Source organism: Camellia sinensis, chromosome 2 (assembly GCF_055761805.1).
Source record: "Camellia sinensis isolate YWXY chromosome 2, ASM5576180v1, whole genome shotgun sequence".
Lineage (NCBI taxonomy): Eukaryota > Viridiplantae > Streptophyta > Magnoliopsida > Ericales > Theaceae > Camellia > Camellia sinensis.
Window position 1 is genome coordinate 162,861,833 of NC_138962.1, and position 24,434 is coordinate 162,886,266.

General features: G+C 40.2%; 1 protein-coding gene across 17 annotated transcripts; it reads left to right on the plus strand.

The window, feature by feature from the left end:
* Positions 1 to 219: 219 nt before the first annotated feature.
* Positions 220 to 6,036, plus strand: LOC114297555 (uncharacterized). Of its 17 annotated transcripts, none has more exons than XM_082915997.1 (9): positions 220 to 421; positions 584 to 634; positions 1,662 to 1,773; positions 1,934 to 2,039; positions 2,764 to 2,838; positions 3,653 to 3,797; positions 4,294 to 4,525; positions 4,680 to 4,875; positions 5,479 to 6,036. In XM_082915997.1, exons 7-9 carry the CDS (start codon positions 4,341 to 4,343, stop codon positions 5,701 to 5,703), a joined length of 606 nt encoding a protein of 201 aa, XP_082772123.1. In that variant the 5' UTR covers positions 220 to 421; positions 584 to 634; positions 1,662 to 1,773; positions 1,934 to 2,039; positions 2,764 to 2,838; positions 3,653 to 3,797; positions 4,294 to 4,340; the 3' UTR covers positions 5,704 to 6,036. The 17 variants fall into 17 exon arrangements, 15 of the variants coding, with proteins under 15 accessions (XP_082772123.1, XP_082772125.1, XP_082772118.1 ...); XM_082915999.1 differs by having other exon boundaries at positions 3,683 to 3,797; XM_082915992.1 differs by having other exon boundaries at positions 1,931 to 2,039; positions 2,764 to 3,797.
* Positions 6,037 to 24,434: the final 18,398 nt, after the last annotated feature.

Consider the following 24,434-nt stretch of genomic DNA (forward strand, 5'->3'; position numbering starts at 1 on the left):
TCCGCTTTTACGACTAGGGTGGTGCCGGCCTGGCCACCCTTTACGGATACATGAGCTCATCCTCCCGTTGTAGCGGACAGTTTCTCGGAGGCTACTGGCGGGCTTGGGAGGTACATCTTCTTTTCCATTTTACATTTCTGCTATATATTTTCTATACTTTGTACACTGCACACACTACGGCACTACTAGAAAAATGACTTTTTGCGTCACTTCTTTTGCGACGGTCAAACAAGCGGTCACAAAAAAAGAGAAAAAAGAAAAAGAAAATATCAGCAACAGCCATAACTTTTAAGGGATGCAAATAACACGGCTTTCTTTAATTAATTTTCCCCAATTTCAATTTCATAACTTTCTCTCTCTCTATGATGGAAGCCCTCAATGTGCCTTAGCTCTCTCTCGCACTCACCCATGGTCGTCACAGGTATGGCTCCCTCTCTCTCCCTCTCTCTCTCTCTCCCCTTCAATTTCTCAATCTTTCTTCTCTCTTCTCTCTCTCTCTCTCTCTCTCTCTCTCTCTCTCTCTCTTAAATTGTTTCTGAATTCAGAAACTTGTAATGTACCTGTCAATTTGTTGAATTTTCAGGTGATTTCATTGCAAATTAGGTGATTTCATCGGTGTCTTGTGAGAATACAAGTAATTTTTCAATCCTCAACCTCCTCTATCACCTCTGCTTCTCTCTCTATCTGACTTAGGAAATCTAGGTTTTCAATTATTTGCAGTTCTTTCTTTTCTCATCTGAAATGTTTCTATCTATTTTCAATTCTTCTCACATATACATGCATATTTATATACACACATCTGAATTCGATTATTTTTTGTTCTGCGATTCATAGCCAATTTCGCAAATTTCATAGAATTTAGGAGAGATACTGTGAGAGAGCAAAAGTTAGGGTTTGATTCATTTACTTTTTATTCTCCTCTCTCTCTCTCTCTATGGCTTTGTTACTCACAATTACATAGAGTTTTTAAAAAGAATTTATGACGCTATTCAAACAAAAAATTTCTATAGCCTAAATTTTGTATAGACTTGTTTTATTTTAATATTTTGTCTGATGAAGGTGCATTGGAATTTTAATTGAATTTTTTTGTAGTATAGCTAGTGTTTTGTTTATTTATTTGAATTTTTTACAGCTTAAAAAAATTAGTTTCATATTAAAGTTAACATGTGAAGCACAATAATAATTTTCCCCACATTTACATTCTGAAAATTCACATAATAGCAGTAAGAATGATAGCATCTAGCTATTTCGATTTGTATTTTCAGTTTAAATGTATTTTGTAGCTCCGTAAACCCTGGTGTTTAAGCCCTTTTTTGGTAATTGTTCGACTTAGCCCCTGTTGTTTTTGGTAATTGTTCGACTTTGTTCCTATCTATTAGTTCATTTGTCTTCATGTTGAATCAAAATTACCGCTTCTCTAAACCTGATTTGCTGGGTATATATTTTTAATAAAAAGTGATACTGTCATAAAACTAATCGAGTAACCTATCACAGTATAAATTACACACGTATTTGTACATGTAATTAGATTTTTTATCAAGCATTTGAATAAAATTTGTTTACAAATGGTTATGTGATTATGTCAAGAACCAAGGGCTTGATCAAATAAATTGAGCAACATATTCTTTTGTTGATGATAATCCTCTCAAATTCTATATTAGGCGTATCAATGGCATCACTGACGGAACTTTCTTTCCACTGGACTGGTTTCATTAGTGCGATGATTTCAAATATTGCATTCACTTACAGGAGTATCTATTCAAAGAAGCAATGGTAATGTCTTTCACATGTAATTATTCTTAGTATTCTAAATTGTGGTTTTAATTTTATGGAATGGAAGAGTGTGGAAGAACACAATTAAGGTCCCCTGCTTGACCTTTAATAATGCTTGAATATCTCTTATGTTGCTTTTGACTTTTCTAAATGCAAGAAGTAATGGTGTTGAACACTTGACACGCGTAAGACTTAAAAGAGTACAGGATTTGTGTCCAATGTGCCTAGTTGGACATGCACCCAGTATCTCTTGCTTAGTCTATTAGGTAAGTTTTATAACACTAAACTTTACTGACTAATATCTTTTTATATTGTGAGTGACAATGTTAATATCAATTTGGTATAAATATAAAATTGTGGAAAGGTTCTTTCTTTGAAAAATGGTTAATAAGATTGTGACAGGATACTTCTCTTACTCTTCCCTAAACCAAAGCATACATGATTAGTCAAAACTGTAAGCTTATATAGACTGTAAGCTTATATAGACTAACAACACTAACTAATATAAGCATGGATCAAGTTCATAATCCTATGTTGAACAAACTTTTAACTTCAAGAAGTGCTTGTGGTAACTTATTTTCAAATCTCTAATTTAGCATCTCAGGCCATGTCAGGTTCTATAACAAACCTAATATTCAGTCATAATCCTATGTTCTCTATATACAGTGTGCCTGCAAGTTTGTGTGTGTAGGCTAGACCTTAGTACATGGAGATAAAATAAAGGACAATTAAATTAACAGTGATGGTGTACTCTATATGTGACTAATTGGTTTTAAATCAAAATTAAAATATAGGATATATACATGGGGTTGATGATTGATCTATGCCATAGGTTTGATCCAAATAAAAAATGAAAATAGTGTGATAAGAGTGTAAGCTATCTTCTTTGATGATATCAATGCACATGAAAACATTTTGAACTTCCATGAAGTACATAACTTTCTCCCAATTTTTGAGGTCTTCTATGATGGTTGTTTGTCTCTTCTTCAGTGATCTTGGAAATGCAGCATTATCTGGCCAATTTTTGGTCCCTCAGCTTGGCCAGCTCAAGAATTTACAGTACCTGTAAGTCTATTTTTATGTGTTTGCCTAAATGCTGCCTTGGATTTTTTTAGTTTGTCTTGATATTATTACTTTCTATTACTAAACCATCTCTCCCTTCCTCACTCTATGTAGTCTGTCAGACCATGGTAAAAAAGCCTTTGTAATTATTATTGATCTAACATTATTGATCATCTGTACTGTTCATCTGTTAACATTATTGATCTAACAACTATAAGCAGTGATCTGCATTTCTAGAAAAATATTCATGTTAAACATTAGGTTGGGCATTACATTTTATCTCTCATCTGTTTTTCATTTTGTGAAATCTTTGTGTGCAATTAATTGATTCTGTTAATTTGTTAAATATTGATGTTGGCCACTGCCATATGCGTCCTTGTTACAATATCTATAAGGGAACACATTGTTTCCATACACCATAACAGATCACCAATATATATCACTAATGTTTCTAAATACTTTTTAGTGTTCTACAGAAACGTAAAAACTGATTTTTATGATTCTGTTTTCCTCACAATATTTCTGAAATATGCACTAATGCAGGGGATCACTACCTAAAACCATTTGTAATACCGAAACTAGAAGTCAGAGTGAGCAGAAGAACTAGTGCAGATGAACCTCTATTTTTCTAGAAATAGAGATTTGGATGTTAGCATGGTTCTATATTGAGAAATGCTATATCTCAACTGATAGTTATATGAGAATAAATTATACATATTTAAACCATGGGTTCTTATTTAGATATCAACACTACACAGCTCTCCAAATAATCATAGTGCACCTGATAGCTTATAATCATTGAATTATTTATTTGAAGGTGAAAATTGCTTGCCCGGTTCTCAAATAGGTACAAGTCATCCAAAGAACAAGGGAGGAACAGAGCCATTATTTCATCTTACTGGCGCACATTTTTATCGAGCCTAAGTACTACTTATCATTGGTTGATGCTGGAGCCTCAGAAGGTATACAACGCCATGACTTTTTGAAAAGAAAAGAAAAAAATGCTATAGTTTTGTATTTAGCACCATGATCTTCACTACAAAAATGCTATAGTTTTTGAATTTATTTTCTGTCATGTTTAGTTTGCAAGTGTTTTGTGTTGTAATGAAAAACTATTGACAATTCATTGTGCATATTTAATTTTTCCAGAATCATGAATATAACTATGAGTCTGTGACTATACGTAAATCATAACAAGAAGGAATGAAAAAGATTAAAAAGAGATGCAGACGCATAGGGTTAAGGCTTAACTTGTTGGGTTATGTTGTTCTAGAAGAACCTGTAGTACCCAAGATGATGGTGCTTCAAAATAAAGGCATAAAAAAGCATAATAGTGATTCCTCTATTCTTTTTCAGCAGAGAAGTTTGTCTGTGAACTTCTAATGGGTTACACAATATCTTTGAAATTTTTGTACTCTTTACTGCTTATAGTGATATTGCAATTCTGTCTTTTGGAAGTGAGGGTCAAATAACAGGTGTCCTAGTGTAGATATTTTCAGTTCTAAATGCAGTCTGTGGCTTTTACTGGTGCTCACCTGTTTGTTATTGCTGCAATCTGGTTTGTGGGATTTGGCCTTTCTCTGCTCCTCCTCTGTCTCTATTGTTGCTGCTGCCAACGTCGATACCATGGCTATTCTCGAACAGCTTATGCGCTTTCTTTCATTTTTCTGATGTTCACCATTGCTGCAATGTATATCTTTCTCTCTCTCTCTCTCTCTCTCTCTCTCTCTCTCTCTCTCTATGTGTCACACACACACACACAATACCTACGAGTTTAAATTGAATATTTGGATTTGGATCGATTTATCTGAGAGTCCATTGTTGTTCTATGTTTTTGATTTCAGCATTGGATGCGTTGTTTTGTATACTGGACAAGGGAAGTTCCATACTAGCACATCGAATACATTGGACCATGTCGTGTGGCAAGCTAACACCATTGTTGAGAGTCTTGGGAGTGTATTGGATTATCTTGAAGCAGCTAAGCATATCAGAGTGGATCAACTTTTTTTACCTCCTGATGTTCAAAACAACATCAACAAGGTTGAAACTGACATTAATACTACTGCTCCATGGTTGGTGTAACCAAATTGCTTTTATAGTTTCCATGGTTGCATACCTTGCTCTTAGTTTATCATTCTCTTCTGAATTCTCATAGTAGGACTTTTGCATATGATCTAGTGATAGTTCTTGCAACACCTTTGTTTTACAGCATAGTTGTGAAGATTTTGCTCTTCCATTCTTCATATATTTTCTTGGTCCTCACAATCTTAATCATTCTAGTCAGCCAAACAGTATCATCATTATTTGCCCTCTCAACCTTACTCATTGGCTTTGAGCTGTGGGCCTTTCTTCTTGGAATGTTATATGACACGTTTTCAATCATAGCCATGCTTCTTGAATTTCTGACATGATTATTGCTTTGCCAAACTGACATAAACACCTCTCCTCTCCTTTCAACACCTGTCAATCACGTTCTAGCAAACATTTCACAGTTGCATGTATGTCATCAAATATTTCTGCTGAAGTTTCTAAATAAATGCTTATGCTTTCTCTCATTGAAGTACTACTGAAACCCCTTGTTATTTGTGAGTTTACATCTGATTTAAAATGCACTTATCATCAAATGTTGCTTGTTTTCCCCAGGGGTCATCAATTGGACTACTTAAGTCAATGCAGCCGGCTATCAGCAATCCGGCATCTGCTGATTCCGTGATAAGCTCTAAAACTGATCCAAATCTTTGCTTTGCAATGCATGCCCATTCCAGCATCTCATTTTCTGGTCTTAGCATGGAGAGTAGTGTTGCAGATCATCAAGACTGGTGCTTCTCCAATGGTTCTCACGGGAGAGCTGCCTCCATTGTGTCCTGAAAGTTCATTCCCTTCAACTAGTAGGAGCAGCGTTGTTATGCGTTACATGGAAAAGAAGACACGCAAGTAAGAGTAGAGCGGTTTTTTTTTTTTTTTTACACCATTTAGGTTAAAAAAAGAAAAGAATATTGTGTGGACCTAGGAAGCATGGATGTGTATTTAATTCACTTTCAATTCTTTTTGATTGTTTAGTTCTTTGGTTTAGTGGAAATTATATTTTGAGGTTTGTGATAGTTTCGAGGAAAGTGCAGAAGAAATGTTAATGCATGAATGTTGAGATTTTATTAAAGGAAGAAATGAAAAATAATGCATGAATGTTGAGATTTTTACAAATATGTCTTTACGTTTATTGTATATAATATTTGAATATATATATATATATATCTCTATATATATACCATTGTAGGTTTTTTTTTTTTTTTTTTTTTTGCGACGGTAAGAAGATGGTCACTAATACATTGTAGCCATTTTTTAAACTCTTTTGCGACGGCAAAATATTAGTCGCTATAAGTAGGTTAGGTGGTCGCAAATAGTTTGCGACTGTTGTTTTGGGGTCGCAAAAAGTATTTGCCACCCCCACATTTGCGACCCTCATTTGCCGTCGCATAGGCCGTCGCAAAAAGTCTTTTGCGACTGTTTTTTTATTATTTGCGACGGCTTGTAGTGGTCGCAAAAAGTACTTTTTTTAGTAGTGCGGTCTACTTCACGCTGGTCATATACTGCACACACCGCACACATATAATCTGCTTTACACACTGCACACATTGCACCATACACTTCATGTACTACACAATCTATTGCCAACTGACTATATACTGCACACACTGCAAACATGCAATCTGCTTTACACTGACTGTATACTGCACGTACTGTACACTCTACACGATGCACTACACAATATACGGTTCTGCGATTTCTGCTTTATTCTGCGTTCTACTTTATCTGATAAGCATATTGATATTTGCACTGCAGCTGTGGGTCTATGCCTCCTTCCCAAGGCTTGCCCCAGTGCCAGATGAGGAGACCCCCCTCGGCATTTCATTCTCTCGACGCTTCGATGTGAGATGCGTGCGGAGACCACGGGAGTCATTCATATTCTTCCGTCGCTACTTCGATACCATTACCGCCGCAGAGGTATTTTTAGAATTTGCAGTTCATTTAAGCTTTGCTTTACATTATTCTTTCGATAACAGTAGATAACAAACTGCATATCATTTACAGATCACCTGGCAGGCTTGGGCTCCATTGCCAGCTGCATATCGGGATTGGTATGCTGGTGCTGAGGAGACTGCCCGATTCAGGATTCTGCTGGAGGGCCCGGTCTGTCGGGCTTGGTACCTGGGCGAGCGCTTCCTGTGCCAGACCTTAGGTTTACTAGAGCAGATAGCCCCGGGTCCACCTCCTACGACCATGAGGCAGACAGAGAGATACACCCCACGGGAGATGGCCACTTATACAATCGGTTGGGATGCGGAGGGCTTCAGGGGTGAGGGCGACTACACGGAGTACGTCCAGACCTATATCATGCAGCCTCTGAGTAGTGGCAGTCGAGCTGAGAGGGAGAGGCCAGCAGCGCCAGCAGCTAAAGCAGGAGCAAGAGCACCGAGGATGGCTCGGGCCCGTGGTAGAAGTGGGTCCCGGAGAGGACAGGGAGCTGGATGGCCAGCGTTTCCCACGATGATGACATGCAGAGGGCAGGGTGGGAAGACTTATCAGATCCCCATCGCTCCCCCTCCAGCTGATCACGAGCTAGTCGGGTTCTACGACTTGCCACCGGTATGTACTACCGCATTTTGTATTCTGTACCGTCATTTCATTTCATTTCTCTTGATATTCTGCAGAATACTGATACTTCTAACACTTTTGCAGGCTTCATCCGAGTATACTCGCCAGTCCCTGGAGTTGACCGCCTCCGTGATGGGGATGTTGCAGTGGAGCCTTGACCTGCTGGCCATTTACAGTATCCCAGTAAGCTCTTTCCATCATCATCTCAAACTTTGCACAATCTGATGCATCGCACCATGAACACAGTACTTGATATATGGCCCTCACGGCAGTCAATACGCCGTAACCCACAAACTGTTCACAACATTACTCACGGCATTCATATACTGCACTCGGTCACTGCATTCTGTACTCATACACTGTTCACAGTATTCATACATTGTACACACACATTGCATTCTGTACTGATACACTGCTCACAGTATTCATACTTTGTACTCATACACTGCATTCTGTACTGATACACTGCTCACAGTATTCATACTCTGCTTTGCGTAGCATACTAATGCGTTTGCCATTTGTGCTTTTCAACCTCCATTCCAGATTTCGGGTACAAGAGGTGCTCCAGCTGGACCTTCTGTTCCTGCTCGAGGAGGAGGGCGAGGAGGCACAGTATATCCCCGTACCAAAACGGGGTGCGCTCATGTTGGGAGCAGCTCTCGGGCATCGATCCCTGACGATGATGAGTCAGAGGCAGAGTCGAAGGCGGAGGCAGAGTCGTCCGAGGAGGAGACCGGAGATGACTCGGGCTCGGGCTCAGATGGTGGAGTTGGCGATGATGTTCCTGGACCTTCGTCCAGGAAGAGGACGAGGACAAACCCTCAGGCCTGAGACCAGTTGACATTGATCCAGACTTTTGTTGCCTTTCTTCTTTTTGTTTTACTGTTCTTTTTGCTCGTAGCTTGAGCACACTGTACTGCCGCAGGCAGGTTTTATTTTCTCAAAACTATGTACTTGAAAAGATGATGAAATGAAACAAGCTTTTTGTCTGAAAAAGTGTTGCATTCGTACATTTCATACATCGCATCGCATTGCATCGCATCATATTACATAACAATGTAAATGAGATTGATCTTTTGTCTGAAAATTGAAACACTTGGATCGTAACAACCAAGTAGGGAACCAGCTAACGTCAAAACAACTCATACAACCCACTGCTCATTCTGAGCACACAGCCTTCAACACAACGCTTGGTTTACTCGGCACACAGCCCATACAACGCACTGCTTATTCTGAACACACAACCCATTTTGAACAAACAATTCAACCTTGAAGACGGGATGCAAAAACGGGGCATGTAAAAGTTGGAACAAACACGGATGCTCCACAATTTCCCTCTTTTCTTTTGCTTCGCGGTCCAAAACCCACATAGTCTCGAATAGGTCCTGGTTCTACTGTTCCGACATGGCCTGGGTTGAACCCTGCGGTTATTGAAAGAACTAGTCTTGCTTTGCACAAATGTGGAGAATGGCACAGCACTCTGAGCACAAACAATTTTTTTTTTTTTTTTGAAAATGAGAAAAGGGTTCTCAACCGGGTATTGAGTCTATAACTAAACACAGCATGCTACGACTCAACAAAAGGTACACGACCTAAACACATCGAGTAACACTCGAAAAAGACTCAAAGCAAAAGTTGAGGTAAACAAAACAAAAGACACAACACACAAACGTGTTACAAAGACAAGAGACCTCTCAGTTCGCGAGGAGCCAGTTTCTCCGGGTATTGTTCCCACCCTTTCTTATTTGTGATTCTTACATCACTCGGCCCTCAGGCTCTGTTTTTCTGAAAAAGCCCTTTTCTCACTTTTCCTCTCAGAGCACATCTCTCTGTTCTTCAATCTCTCGTTTTTTTTTTTTTTTTAATCCCTCCGCTGGGTGGTTGATGGATAAATAGAACGTTGTGGGTCCATGCCCAAAATTATCAGCTCACGGCTATTTCTTCCGGTGACGTCTAGTCAATGCCCCGGATGAGGGAATGGAGTATCCTGATCCATTCTGATTCGTGCTTCGCACTTGGCTTGATACCTCGTTACTCGGAGGGTGAGAGAGCTTTCAGCCCTTTACAGACAGCTCCAGTTGTGCCCTTTTTGGCAAGTATGCTGGCGATGGGGGAAAGACAGGAAGCCTGACTCAATTGTGCCCCTAGTTCATCATTTTGACCATTTTTTGTTTTGGTTTTCTACTAAAACAATTTTGACCAAAATGAGAGTTAGATTAACATACTTGTTCAACTTTTTGATTTGAAAATCATGTAAGTCAGGCTATGAGCACTGAAAATTTCCCTTTTTGGGTCCAAAAAATGGTCCAGTTTTGGAAAAGATGGAATAATTTTTGAGAAAATAGTCAACCTCAGTAAAAATTCTCAAAAACCGTTTTGGCAAACAGCCAGTGCTCAACGAGCATGAAACTTACTCTCGAGATGCACAACCTCGGATCCGAAGGAAAATTGCCCCTTGCCTGAAGAGAGCTGCATGGCAACGGAAAGTTGCCCCTTGTTTGAATGGCGACTCATGGCAACGGAAAGTTGCCCCTTGTCTGGATAACGCCGCAGCATACTGTAAACAGTCCTCGTTAGTGATGATTGCAACCAAACTCTCGGATAAAGAGAAGACGAAGATGGTCAAAACCAATAAATGGACACAGTCACTTTGAAAGTGTTGGTGGCTGGACTTCAGGATGAAGTTGCCTACGTATCCCAAACATGGGAATCAAGCCTTACGTAGTTCTGGTTTGGGTTCACTCGTGTATTAACCCTCACCTTCTACACTCTAACTTTTGCCAAGACCGCACTTCCGGGCTTTCAACCTTGCGAGCTTTGTTTTTCTTTTCTTTTCAATTCTTTTCATTTCTTTTCTTCTTTTTTCTTTTTTTTTTTTTTCATTCTTTGCATTTTTTTTGTTCTTTTTGTTCTTTTTCTTGCTCTAACTTTTGCCTAGGTCGCCCTTCCGGGTTTTCGGCCCAGCGAGCCTCTCAAGGGTAAAAGTGTAGCTTTGTCCATGCCAAATGGTTTTAGGATTTTGAAGCCATCTGAATCCAGGAGAACGGCCGTTGTATTGATTCGCGGAAGGATCCATCTTCGGCTCTTCGAGTGCATTGGACATTATTGCCCCTAGTTGGGGTGCTTCTGATTTAGCTTCACAAGCTTGCCTTGACGACATCTGATCTTCTTGATCTGACTTTGGTGCCTCTTGTTCGAGGGCTACTCCAAATCTAGCCACGCGGGTCTCACATTGCGGTTTGGCCATTGAATATTCTGAATACACGTTCAAGGTTTGAAAGCAAAGGGGTTTAATCTTGAGGCTGAGAGCGATCCTAGGCTGCACAATCTCAAGAGTGATTCCATACCGGTCTTCACAAGACTGCGCAAAACATTTTTTTAAAATTTTTAAGAAAGCGACTAATCGCTCGCGCTGAAGACAGTGTGGAACCAATCTGGATCAAGCCAGGGTCCTTCTCAGTAACCACGTTAACAAACATGATCTTAATCGTTAAGGGCTTAGCGTGCCTCTCTTTCTCTCAATTGATCAAAATTTTGCAAGACCCGAGGAATTCCTTCCTCTTCGTTTTCACCACAGTGTTTAAAAAAAGTTTTGAAAAATACTTAGGTCAATGCAATGAGTTCGAGGTGCAGAAGAGCAGGTGAGATGTACTACCGTTTCATTCGAATCCTCTGGCGCAACTAGCTCAAAGTAGCAATAAGCACGGAAACATGATAGTCGCAGCTGTTTCATTCAGATTTCCTGGTTGCAACTGGCTCCACAGCAGAGACAGACTCAAAAGAAAGCAAAAGGATAATTACAAAACAAAAATAATGATATCCGAGGCAACAACCCTGGAATCACCTGAGTTCTATATAATGGGACTGACTCGATACAATCAGACAAACCCTTAAGCAAAAGACTGACTCAAGACAAAGAGATAGACTCAAAACAAAAACAGAGAACTGACTCGACACCCAAGCCAGAAATTACAAAAACTGCATTCGCAAATGCTCAAAATAATGCGTGCCATATGCCGCATCTGAAGCAAACTGAGTGTCGCCCGCAGGTGGCCCGACCCCTGATCACATACTCGCGTTATCCTCGAAATCCAGCAACCTGGCGGTGACAGACTTTGCTGAGCTTGGCGGGAGGATGACCTCATTGTCAATCAAATCTTGCACTTCATGGCGAAGACGAAAACAATTGTCGGTGCTGTGACCGGTTTGCTAGTGGTACGCACAGTATTGAGTAGCATCATGGCCCGCTGGAAGATGACTGGGGAGAGGCCGAGGCTCAAGAGGTTTGAGATGACCCTTTTCCGCCAGGATTTGAAGTGCCTTAGACAAAGGCATGGAGAGGGCATGAAAGACTCTGCGCCCTTGGGGCAGATACTTCGAAGTCTGTGGACCTTTGCTGGATGTACTCGAAAAAGGATCGGCAAGTGTTGCCTTGGCTTTCTGATCTTTTCCAGGTGCAGGGCTAGAATTGGAGGGAACTGTTCTGGCATGACGGGGTCTATCCTGATTTTTCGCCTGGCTTGAACTGCCCTCGGTTGGAGTGGGGAAAGCATCATCCACAGTCTTAGTCATAACTGCGAATACTTGCTGTTTACCGAACCCCCCGGTTTTCAAAGCCTCGACTGCCCACAGCAGTTGTTCAACGGGATCAGCGTCTGTTCCCACTTTGTTCTTACCTCTAGCCTCGGCTTGATCGAGGGTTTGGGTTGCTACATCAGAGTGAAACCCGGTGGTTGTTGACATGTCGTTGCTATAGCTTGAAATAACCTCAGGTTGGCTGAGCTCGATCACAATTCGCCCTAGTAGCGAGGGCTCCTGCGGTACAAAATTCCCAGCGTATGACGTGGCTGGTGGTGGAGCCGACATCCCATAGGCCAGATCGACCACAGATCTTTGGAGGTCACCGATCATTCCCATTAACTCAAACGTGGTGGGTTCACGAGCTTGAAACATCTGGGTTCCCAAATCGGGCGCGCGGCAGGTGACCTGGGTGGATGTGGTACTTCAACATTAGTCTCACTTTGCAGGGTGATTCCTTGCTCTAATGCGGATGTCATAACCACGATTTCCTCTGAACTTTGGGTCATCATAAGTCCGCTGAACTCGAACGGTGACTGACGGATCAGATATCTGTCTTGCCTCAGCAAAGAAGAACACTGGCTATTCTGAACTAACTCTCTGAACCGAAAGAGAAAACACGCAGCATTTCAGCCCAATCAGAACAGACACAAGCATAGCTAAATAACTGTACTCTACTACTGATCACTGTTCCTCAAAATCACTGCCCTAAAACTGAATTGGATACCCACAGATATAACTGATTCTCAAAAACACTGATACTGATGCCCTTAGGCCTGGTATTCGAACTTGCAAACTGACATGCGCATTCCCTATAGAGATACACTCTAAAAGCACATAGCAAGTAAAACAGAGCCAAAACACCCCTATATTGGGATAGGATTTCCCTGTCCTATTTCGTCAGAAGCTAGGGTTTCACTACGCATGCAGCGGTTTCAAACAACCTATAATCAGGTAAGCAACCTGTCCTAGCTTGGAATGGTCACTATGGATTCCGAATATGTACTAGGTCGAATGGTCAAAAGGGTACCCCGGTGAAAATCGGGATTTGTGTTCCCATCATGGCAGAGCCCGTAACCGGTCAGCCTTATGGCACGCTTAACAAAGCAAGCCTCCAGCAAACCATTCAGGAATAGTAGACGGCAAACACGATGTCCTAACCGCACCGATGCACATGCAATGCAAAGAAACACATAAGTGTAATCAAAACAAGATATCATGAGTTCGAGTCAAGCTCTTTAAACTCCCCAGCAGAGTCGCTAGAAACTGTAGACGTGCCCTCGGGCCCCCGATGCCACAGTTCGGACTCGTTTTGTTGTCGGTTCTTAATCTGATCTCACAATGTGTAATGTGAGACTAATAAATCACCAAAGAGTCCAAATCTGGCAAATCGTTTTGAAAAATAGATTTTTGAGAAAGAAGTGCCAAACATGGACTGCTTTGCCAGATACAGAGTCGACACCTAAATATTTTTTATGGGAGAATTTAGGAAACCCTGACTCGTTTGCCTAAGGCCACATGTCCGTCATCACCAAAGTTGCCTCAGCTCGGGAACTTGGGTACGATTGGGGAAGGTCAGCTATGAGCACCCCCGCTCACCCGATCCGAAGATTGGCCTCTACTAACCATGATATCTAGTTTTGAAAACGTTATGTGTTCTCATCCGGTTAATTAACTAATCTTACTATGTGATGCGCACAACACAAAAGTACAGACTAGATTGCCTAATTTGGAACAAAGCATCGCATATCCGTTTGTTTGGAAATCGGTTTGAAATTTGCTACTCGCAAGTAGGCTAAAATACGGATTTCAAGGAGTTGTTCCAACTCAAACAATCCAACCTTCACCCACAAGCATTCTGGCAGATATATCACATAAGCACATAGCCACATGGTAAACATGCTGTCATGTCATCATTCACACTCATGCGAGATGCTAAAGCATAAATACTTACATCGTACTCCAAGCCAAAACAAGAAACTTGTTAGCAATCAAATGTATGACCCAAGTCCGTGTTAAATGACTAATGCAACGCATACAAAATGCAACTAGAATAGGCTCGGCTAATCTAGGGATGGCATGTGAAATGCAACTAATAGCATGAATTCAAGTTTGGGTTTGAAATACTTATGCAGCTATGCAATACCAATGAATGATGCACACATGCATAGCATAAGGTATGCTAAATGAAACGTGCCCTAGTACTAACCATCAAAAGTAGGTAAGTAAAAGGGAGAAAGAAGTGGGGGTTGGAAGACATGCACACACGCACCCACACTTATTACACAATTATGCTCTCTCTCGGAGAGACCGAATAAATAATACAAACCCGAATAAATAATCAACTATTCTAGCTAATTAAATATTACCAACCACTTAACTAGTTAAGCAAATTAACTAAGCTAAGAAAGCAATAAAACAGCCTCGGGAAGAGGGTCCAATGCATGCATGCTCGGGTTCGCTCAGAAATTCGTCGCCATGCACAAGCTGCCTCTGTTTACACTGCTCTACATCTCTAAGACTTGTACAAATCCCAAGGATGCTTCAGCATCACTCCCTGAAGGTTGTGGGATGTCACCGGCCAAGGGGGAACACCACCGCCTATAGGGAATTGGTCATTAACCATTGATATGGCTCTCGGCCTTAAATGTTTGGTCGGTCGGCAATAGAGATGGTCGGCAGACCATGTATGCCTGCAGAATCCTGTTTTGACAACAGCAGAGGACAAACATGGCATGGCAATACATTTCAAGCAAATGTGTGCACCAACACCCTCCTTATCATGTTCATGACTCAAAGGAGGATGGTCCTCGACCCTCGGACCGCAAATTGCGCATTTTAATGCGTGATGGTCCAAGAAGCCAAGTATGCATTTTGATGTCAAAAATAATGCAAACCAAACAAACAAATGGACCCAACCTCTATCATAATCGATTCAAGAGGCAAAGCATGCATGCCAAATGCAAGAGGGCTTGAACCAAAACCATGCAAAACAGAGGGCATATGGCAAATGTGACCCAAGACAGTTCTAAAGCATGGCGAAGTAAGCTTAACACATGCGATGACCAAAGCCAACAAGCTAAAAACAAAAGGGGCAAATACATGAGGCATGCAAGGCCACTAGAGAGGCATTACACCACACTTAATGCAACCAAACATGGCATGAATTAAGCGACCAAAACAAAGATATGGCATGCTAAAATGAGCCCCAAAACCCACCTAGATGGCATCTAAATGGCCTAGACCTAAAGACATGCAAAATGACCCAAGCATGAGGCATAAGGCATCAACCTCTCAAAGTATTAAAGGAGCATCAAATGCAAACATACAAGCATGCCACAAGGACTGAAATGACATGATAAGTGGTTCCAAACCACTAAAACAAAGCAAGTAAAGCATGCTAGAGGGGTCAACACTCAAGGCCTACAAGGGAGATTGTATGGTCACTATACAAAGCAAAGCATGGATGACCCGAGCAACCAAAAACAGACCTCAACCACACCAAAACATGCATAAAAGCTTCACAAAGCTAGGCCAAAATCATGTTAGAAACAAGGCTCAAAGCACAAAGCATGTTAAGGCAATTTCATGGCATTACAAGACAAGTATGCTAAGCATGCATGGTGTGTCTAAACCAATTAAAAAAAGTGCTATATCATGACAAAATAAGCACAATTACAACTTAAGACATGGCCAATATAAACTTAAACAAGATGCTCACACATGAGGCTAAAATGGCCAATATTGAAGGCAACAAGGAGAGGGGATGGCCCTCTCCTTCTTAGGACCTTAAAGCACCATCCCCACCACTGAAATCCCTTTGGATTTCAGTGGTGAGGAGGCCAAGACAAGGTAGTCCCGGAGCTCACCAAAAATGCACAAAAATGAGGCCAAACAAGGCCTAAGAGGGGTCAAACAATCCCAAACACCAAAACCAACTTAAATAACTATTTTAAGCACTTGAAATCAGAACTTTTATATGTTATAAGTTAAGCTTAAAAACAGATGCAAGGATGGCTAAAAGCCTATGCAAAACTGGGGAATAAAGGGGAAAAAATCTCACCCTTGTAGACCTCTTCAAGAATGGAGTTCCAGCAGCCTTTCCAAGCTTAAATCCACTCAAAAACCTTAGCAACAACCCTTTGGCACCTCAGCAACCAAGGTAAGGTGTGATACTAGGTGTTCTAGTGCAAAACTAAGAACAAATACACCTTATACACACACAAGAGTGAAATAGAGGGAGATATAGAGATAGATAGATACACAAGACCTAACCCTAATCTTAGAGCTCTCTGGAATTTTTTTGGAACCCTTGAGGAGGGAGGAGAAGGCCTCCCTTTATAGAGATTCACTCTTGCAAAGCTTATAAAACAAGCTAAGCAAGAGTGAAATCCCTTTATACACGTGTATGGAGGGGGTGCAAAGTGGGTGCCAGCTATCACAGCTGGCACAAAATATCTGCCAAAAATAGATACACAGTGGTCGGCTAGCCATAAATGACAATTTGACCAAAACAATGGTCGGCCGACCAGAAATAGTGCCGATCGGCCAAACATTTGGCCGATGGAAACAAAACAATGGCCGGTGGCCTCAAGACATGGCCGGTGAGGTGTGGGGATGGCTAGCAAGCCATTCCCTGCCCCTCAAAAGCAAGACACAAGTGGTTGGTGAAAAACCAAACACAAAACAGGCAAGTCGAGAGGTTTTGAGACAAGACGCGTGGCCGAGACCTCCGAGAACTCAGGACAAACACGAACATGGATGATCACCGAGTGTTCAAACGGTGACGTCCAAGTCTTGAGGACGGTCAAAAATGGGGTGTCTACAAATGGCCTTAAAGCAAATCTTTTGAGCATTAGTCAAATGTGTGATTCCCATCATGAAGTATTGTTTTCAAAAAATAAATGTGAAATTTTGGATAATAAAGGAAATACTGTCATGCATTGGGTTCACACATTTGATAATTGCTATGGGATTGTTACCACTAATGATCTTACTTGTCAGTCGACCATGATAAGTAATCTTGATTTGTGGCATCAAAGATTAAGTCACATGAATTTCAAGGACCTGACCAAGATAACCAACAAAGAGCTTGTGAGAGGAGTAACAAAAATGGGTAAGAATGTGAACCATGTGTATGGACCATGTCAACTTGGGAAGCAAACTCGTGCCCCTCATAAAAATGTGAACAGCTTCATAACAAAACATCCTCTTGAATTGGTTAATATAGATCTTATGGGACCACTCGCACTGAGAGCATTGAAGGTAAAAGATACATTTTTTTAACTATGGATGATTACACTCGTTTTTCATAGGTTGATTTTTTAAGAGAAAAATCTGATACATTTGATGCTTTCTAGGCCTTAGTCCTTAAAATCCAAAATAAACAGGGTGTCTCTATTGGGCGTATCATACGAATCCAAACTGATCATGGTCATGAGTTTGAAAATAGTTCATTTTCGGATTTATGTGATATGCATGATATTAAGCATGAGTTTTCTGCACCTATTACTCCACAGTAAAATGGAGTTATTGAGAGGAAAAATAGGGTTGTTCAAGAGATGGCTAGGGTTATGCTCCTTAGCAAGAAAGTTCATCCAAAGTTTTAGGATGAAGCCTTAAATACCGCTGTTTATGTGGTGAATCATGCGTATTTAAGGCTCGGCACTTTACAAACTCCATATGAATTCTGGAAAGGTTTGAAACCTAATGTAAAATACTTCAAAACTTTTGGGAGTAAATGTTACATTTTCAAAGATAGAGAGCCCTTGGGCAAATTTGGCTCCTGAAGTGATGAAGGTTTTTTTTCTAGGGTATTCAACCACTAGTAGAGCTTTTCGTGTCTATAACCTGCGTACTTTATCTCTATTGGAATCAATCAATGTGGTTATTGATGACATAGGTTCTTCTACTCCGACAATACATGAGGAAGAAAATGGTGAGTCTCCAATCTTGGATACTGAACCACAAAGGCAAGGAGTAGCACTAGGTTAAGCTCAAGAAGGTGAGCCAGCACTAACTTCAATGGTAAGTCTGAGTCCAAAGAGTGCACAAAGAGAGTTCACCTCTAATGCTTCCTTCACTACGAATCTAGAGTTAAAACCATCAACAAGGGTAAAACTAAACCATTTGGTTCAACAGGTAATTGGCAGTGTTTCAGATCAAATGAAAACCCGAAAACAAGTTCAGGAAGAGGTAACTCACATGTGCTATATTTCGTTAATTGAACCTAAGAATGTAAAGATGCCTTACTAGATGATAGTTGGGTTAATGCAATGCACGATGAATTAGGTCAATTTGAACGTAACAAAGTTTGGACTCTTGTTTCCAGACTTAGAGGCATGAATGTTATAGGTACCAAGTGGATCTTTAAAAATAAATCTGATGAGAATGATACTGTGGTTAGAAATAAAGCTAGGTTGGTTGCTCAAGACTATACACAGGTAGAGGGTGTTGACTATGATGAAACGTTTGCCCCTATTGCACGTCTCAAATCTATTCGTATTTTACTTGGTATTGCATGCTTTCTTGGGTTCAAATTGTTTCAAATGGATGTGAAAAGTGCCTTCCTAAATGGATACTTGAAAGAAGAGACTTATGTTGAGCAACCAAAAGGGTTTGAGGACCCAAAATCTCCATATCATGTCTACAAGTTAGACAAGGCGTTGAATGGATTGAAACAAGCCCCTCGGGCTTGGTATGATAGACTTACTACCTTTCTTCTTGATAATGATTTTCAAAGGGGTAGTGTGAACAAGACCTTATTTGTGAAACATACTAAGTCTCGTATACTTGTTGCTCAGATTTATGTTGATGATATTGTGTTTGGATCCACTGCTGATTTTCTTGTGAAATATTTCTTGGATTGCATGACACATGAGTTTGAAATGAGCATGATGGGGAAGTTGTCTTACTTTTTCGGTCTTCAAATTAAGCAGTCTCCTTCGAGTATGTTTGTCTTTCAGACCAAGTAAGCCAAAAATCTTGTGTCTAAGTTCAATTTAGAGTCGGCCAAACATGTACGCACTCTCATGAGCAACAACCTTCACCTTTCCAAAGATTCCTCTGGTATTGATGTTGATCCTACCCTTTATAGGAGTATGATAAGAAGTCTCTTGTACCTCACAGCCAGTCGACCTGACATTGTATTTAGTGTAGGTGTTTGTACCCGGTACCAAGCCTGTCCTAAAGAGTCTCATCTTCTTACAATCAAACAAATCATTAAGTATGTTAATGGGACATTGGGTTATGGGATTTGGTTCACGAGCAATACTATTGTTGAAATCACTGGTTTTTCTGATGCCGACTGGGCAGGGTGTGCTGATGATCGTAAGAGCACATCCAGAGGGTGTTTTTACCTTGGGAATAATTTGGTTGTCTGGCATAGCAAAAAGCAAAATGCCATTTCTCTTTCGACCGCTGAGGCAGAGTACATTGTTGTAGGGAGTTGTTGTGCACAAATGTTGTGGATGACTCAAATGCTTCATGATTATGGTATAGTTTAGAACACTCTCATCCTTTTCTGTGATAATACAAGTGCTATTAACATTTCTAAAAATCCCGTCCAACACTCTTGCACCAAACACATTGACATTCGTCATCATTTCATTCGAGAGTTAGTGGAAGAGGGCCTTGTTGTTCTTGAACATATACCCACTGAGCATCAAAAAGCTATTATTTTTACAAAACCTCTTGATCTTCTTGGGTTTGAGTTCCTTAGAAAGACCTTGGGTGTAATGCTCAGTCACTAGGGTGTTATCTGTTACTTAAGTGGGTGAGAGTGATTGGTTTTATGTGTTCTTGGATACTATAATCTCATTGTCATTGATTACTGTCTTCTCTGCATTTAGACTCATATGGCCACCTCTCATGCTTCTTGCAAGATTTCATGTTTCTTTGTTCATAGCTCATTCTAAATGCTCATACTCATTGACTTCATGATCTCATTCTGTACATATCCTTGAGATAAACTGTTGTAGGGGTTTCCACACAAGTGATCAAAGTTCTCTATGGACCTCTAACAGTGTCTCATACATTTTCAGAGGAATTGACCTATACTGGCATATCATGGGTGATGTTACGTCTCTTAACCATCTACCATCATTTTTCACTTTCACAGTTCCTCCCTCAGTTCATTGAAGTCCGGACATTAGGAAAAGGTTACCTTGGAGATACTAACCAGGCCATCCTTATTGATTCCATGCTTCTCTAGTTTGGTCTCTATCTTGAGCATGCATGCCACCCGTGAGTGCCCACAAGCAAAAAAAGTTAAAAATCTAATGAGAAGAAGAAAGACGGGAAAAAAAAAATGGACTCATTGATTAAGGGAGAGCCTCCGCTTTTACTCAACAAATACCCCTTGATTTCTAGTGGTTTGACTTTTCTCTATGATGTTTTAGTTTCTCTTGCCGGGGGTCCAGCCATCCAATCACTACAAGGATTAACTCTAGCTATGTGACCTATCAAGGATTGCACACACACACTTTCATTATGTGAGCTCTCATGTTTGTCTTTGAATTGTGCATTCCTATGTAGCATATGCTCATTGATTAATGTTTACCTGATTTGCTCATGAATATTGTGCTTCATATTGTTAAAATTGCGAGTTCTCGGGCTTCATGGTTTGTGGATTATCTCATCTTAGTGTCACAGTCTTGCTATTGTGCTCACCTCTATTTCTTTCAGGTCTCTCTTGACAAAGTAAGTTTTTTTAAACTACTCAGAAGGCTTTTTTTTTTTTTTTTTTTTGCCTTGGTTGTTTTTTCTTACCCACTCCAGCAGCAAAAATAATGCTTGAGCAAATTTTTCCATCATCCACTACTTTTGTAAGGTGTGCGAGATTCTAAGAACTTGCTTTTTGCGCTCGAGCACCATATTCTTGGCTCGACTGATGAGATGCGCGTAAATGAGTCTGCTCGAGCTTTAAGTGTTACGCTGCCCTAGTATAAATTCTTCTACCCATCTTTTCAGGCTCACTTTTTCCTCCTTTTTTCCAACTGCCTCTCTTCTTCTTGCCTAGGGTTTCGATTGCAACTTGCTTGAACTGTGCATTGGTGATTTTCTTTTTCCTTTCTCTCCTCTGGTTTGCCTCTGGTAAATCACTCACTCCATTTTTGTTTTTTTTGTTTGTTCAGTTCTCTCTCTTGCTGTCTAATTTGGGATTTTTTTTTTTTTGTTTTCATGTAGGACTTGGCCAGTGTTGTTTTGTGTTTCTTTCACTTGTTCACACACTTCCACAGAGTTTTTTTAAGCATGTTAAGTTTGTTCTATGCTATCTTGGTGTTATTGAGCATGTTGTTTTTGGTCTCTATCGTGGTCTTTGTTTTTTTTCACATGTGTGCCTCTTTAATGCGATTGAGTTGTTCTGCTTTAGAGTTTGATCTATGGCTATTTTTTTTATTGTTTTTCTGATTGGATTATGCTCTGTTGGGTTATGCATTTTGTTCCTTTGGCATTTGGTTCTATTGTTTTGGGATATTGCTATTATTTATTTGAATTTTGTCTAAATTGGATTTTGGTTACTAATGGTCTTTCTGCCCTAACTGTTTTGCCTTAGTTTTGGAGGGGTGGTTTTTGTGTGGATAGTATTGGCTCTGTTCTTGGGTTCATCTTGTCTACCTTTAAACGTCGTAGTCCACAGCTACCCATCCTCAGTTTAACTCTAATCAGTTCCCCTCCGCGGAAAAAGCCAAGAATTTTCACAAAGCTAAGAATTTTCGCAAAGCCTACATATCCCACACCGTCCATTTAGAGCGTCATGTGTAGCCAAAAGCCTTTGAGTCTATCTCGATCATGTTTCAACCCCTAAGAGGTGACCTTGTCCTCTCTTTCCCCGGGCGTTAAAACTTGGATTGGGTTAGGGAGTTTTACTGTAACATAGAAGGTGTTGATGATATAGGTCCTTTCTTTGTTCGCCCCGATTGTGACTTCAATGAGATGGCCACTGCATTGTGTGGTACACCCCGAACCTGGATTCAAGGGGCTCTAATCAAGCAGAATGAACTCCTTCCTAAGTTTAGATTGCTTAACTTCATTGTGTGCACCAATCTCATTGTCACAACCCATAGCACCAAAATAAACCAAGACCAAGGGTACATACTGCATTGATCACCAGTTGCCCATAAATCTTGCCATACTTATCCTTTGTAAGATGATTGCAGTTATTGGGAACAAAAAATTAGGGTTGCCCTATGGTTGTCTGATCAACCGTCTCCTGTCTAGACTTGAGGTCCTAGTCTTTGAGGACGATGAGTATGCCACTCCCATTAAACCCTTTACTAAGAAAACCGTGTATCAAAGTAGGGCTCACGTTAAGGGGGAGTCATCTCGAGGGGGTCCTTCTTCTAAAGGTGATGAGGATCTTCTAGCAGAGGAAGCGGAGATTGATGCAACGGCAGCTGGTACAGACGGATGTTCATCCCCGAACCATTCGTGGCCAGCTTCGCCGTTTTGAGCAGTTCATGACTCAATGATTGGATCACATGGATGCTCGCCTTGATGCCTTTGATGGCCAGCTTGGACATCTTGAGCAGTCTGCCATACAGACTACTCTTCAGCTTGCTCAGATTATCTCCTTGCTTCAGTTGCAGCAACCCCATCCCTCACTGGCCGATCCTTGACTAAGTTACTTCTTGCACAATATTTTTTTCTCCTACTATTGGATAGTTTTTTTTTTTTTTCATGTCTCATGTTTTTTTTTTTTTTTTTTTTTTTTTGTCTCATGTTTTTTTTTTTTTTTTGTCACTATTTGTCTCCCAGCCAAAAAGGGGGAGAATTTTGGGGTATGTTTGTTCTAGACTCATAAACTTTGGTTGGTTGTTCCTTGGCTAAACCACTTTTGGACATGAATATTGGGATGTATTAGACTGGATAGTTTTGGATATACAGTTGGATATTTTGCTTATTCATATCTATTTATCTTTGTTATCTTATTTTGTTCCACAGTTTTGGTTTTTGTGGTATTTTGTTTGTTTCCACAGGTGGACTATTCAAAATGTTTCTAAGTGTTTGTGGTTTTTCCGTTTTTGTGTTTGTTAGGCTGGAAGTTTTGTTTGTGTTGGTTAGAGTGTCTATTGTGTATGTTTGTTAGGAAAAAAATTGTTTGAAAGTTTTGTCCGGGAATTGACAAAGGGGGAGATTGTTAGGTCCCTACTTGTTGCCAATTCCGCGAACAAGCTTGAATTAATTGAGTTGTATTTTTTTGCTGTTTTTTGGTCTTCCCGCTCGAGCAGGAAAATCGGCGCTCAAGCTTAGTATTCATACTCAGAGAAGTTTGGCCTGTCTGAAAACTACTGGGAGGTGTATTTTCACGCTCGAGCATAAGTTCTAGCGCTCGAGCGTCGACCCTGTTTTGTCACACGCATTTAAGTGACACCGCTCAAGTGGCAAATCCTGCGCTCGAGCGGAGATCGGGGATCTGCTTTCTATAAAAGTTACGGTTCTGTCAAGTTTTAGGTTACAGCTTCCAAATCTTCTTTGAGGGTTCTACGGTTTTCTTCTAGGGTTATTTTGCTAGTTTTCTTTGATATTTGATTGAGTACTATACTCATGGTTTGACGAGTATACATCAAAGAGTTGTTTGGTTATTCGACTTCAAGAGTGTTCTTCTATGATGGAATCCGGAGATTCAAATGTGGAGTATTCGAAGGAGTTTGATGTTGTGCACAGTCGTTGATTCGACAATGGATATTGTGAATTCAATATCAATCTGATCAATTCCGAGATGAAAGTTGCGGTGAAAGAGATACAGATTGTTGAAGACAAATTGACAGCGTTTGGGTAATTTGTTTGGTAAATTTGTACTCTGTCTACCTTTCATAGTAGATTGATTTGTGGCGTTTTTGCCCATGATTTTTAATCACAATTGGAGGTGCTCCAATTGTAGTTTTTTCACGTAAAAATCGTTTGTGTTGATTTATTATTTTTTGAAGCGACAATCTAAATCACTTTTGTATGTGCTAGATGATTTAGATTGTTAGTTTTAATCATTTGGAAATTGGTGTAATTAAATCTTGATCTAATCACGAATCACTTAGGTTTTTTCAATATCCATTAGAGAAAGAAGATGCTCTTCTTCCGTCAACTCAATTACTAGAGAAGCTTTATGCGGAGAAGATAGTTTTTGCAGCTAGGGCACGCCACTATAGCTTTTTCTATTTCGAATTTGCAGGCAGAAGTTTGAAATTATAGGCTAAAGTCGCTTTCGATTAATAGCAAAATTTGAAATTTTAAGTCAAATGTCGTTTTCGATAAATAGTGAAATACTATTTGCACAGTAGCTTTTCTACTAAAATATATGAAGCACAGAAAATTTTATTTAAATAATATTTATATTTGAATGCATTATATATACAAGCATGTAGTAAAGT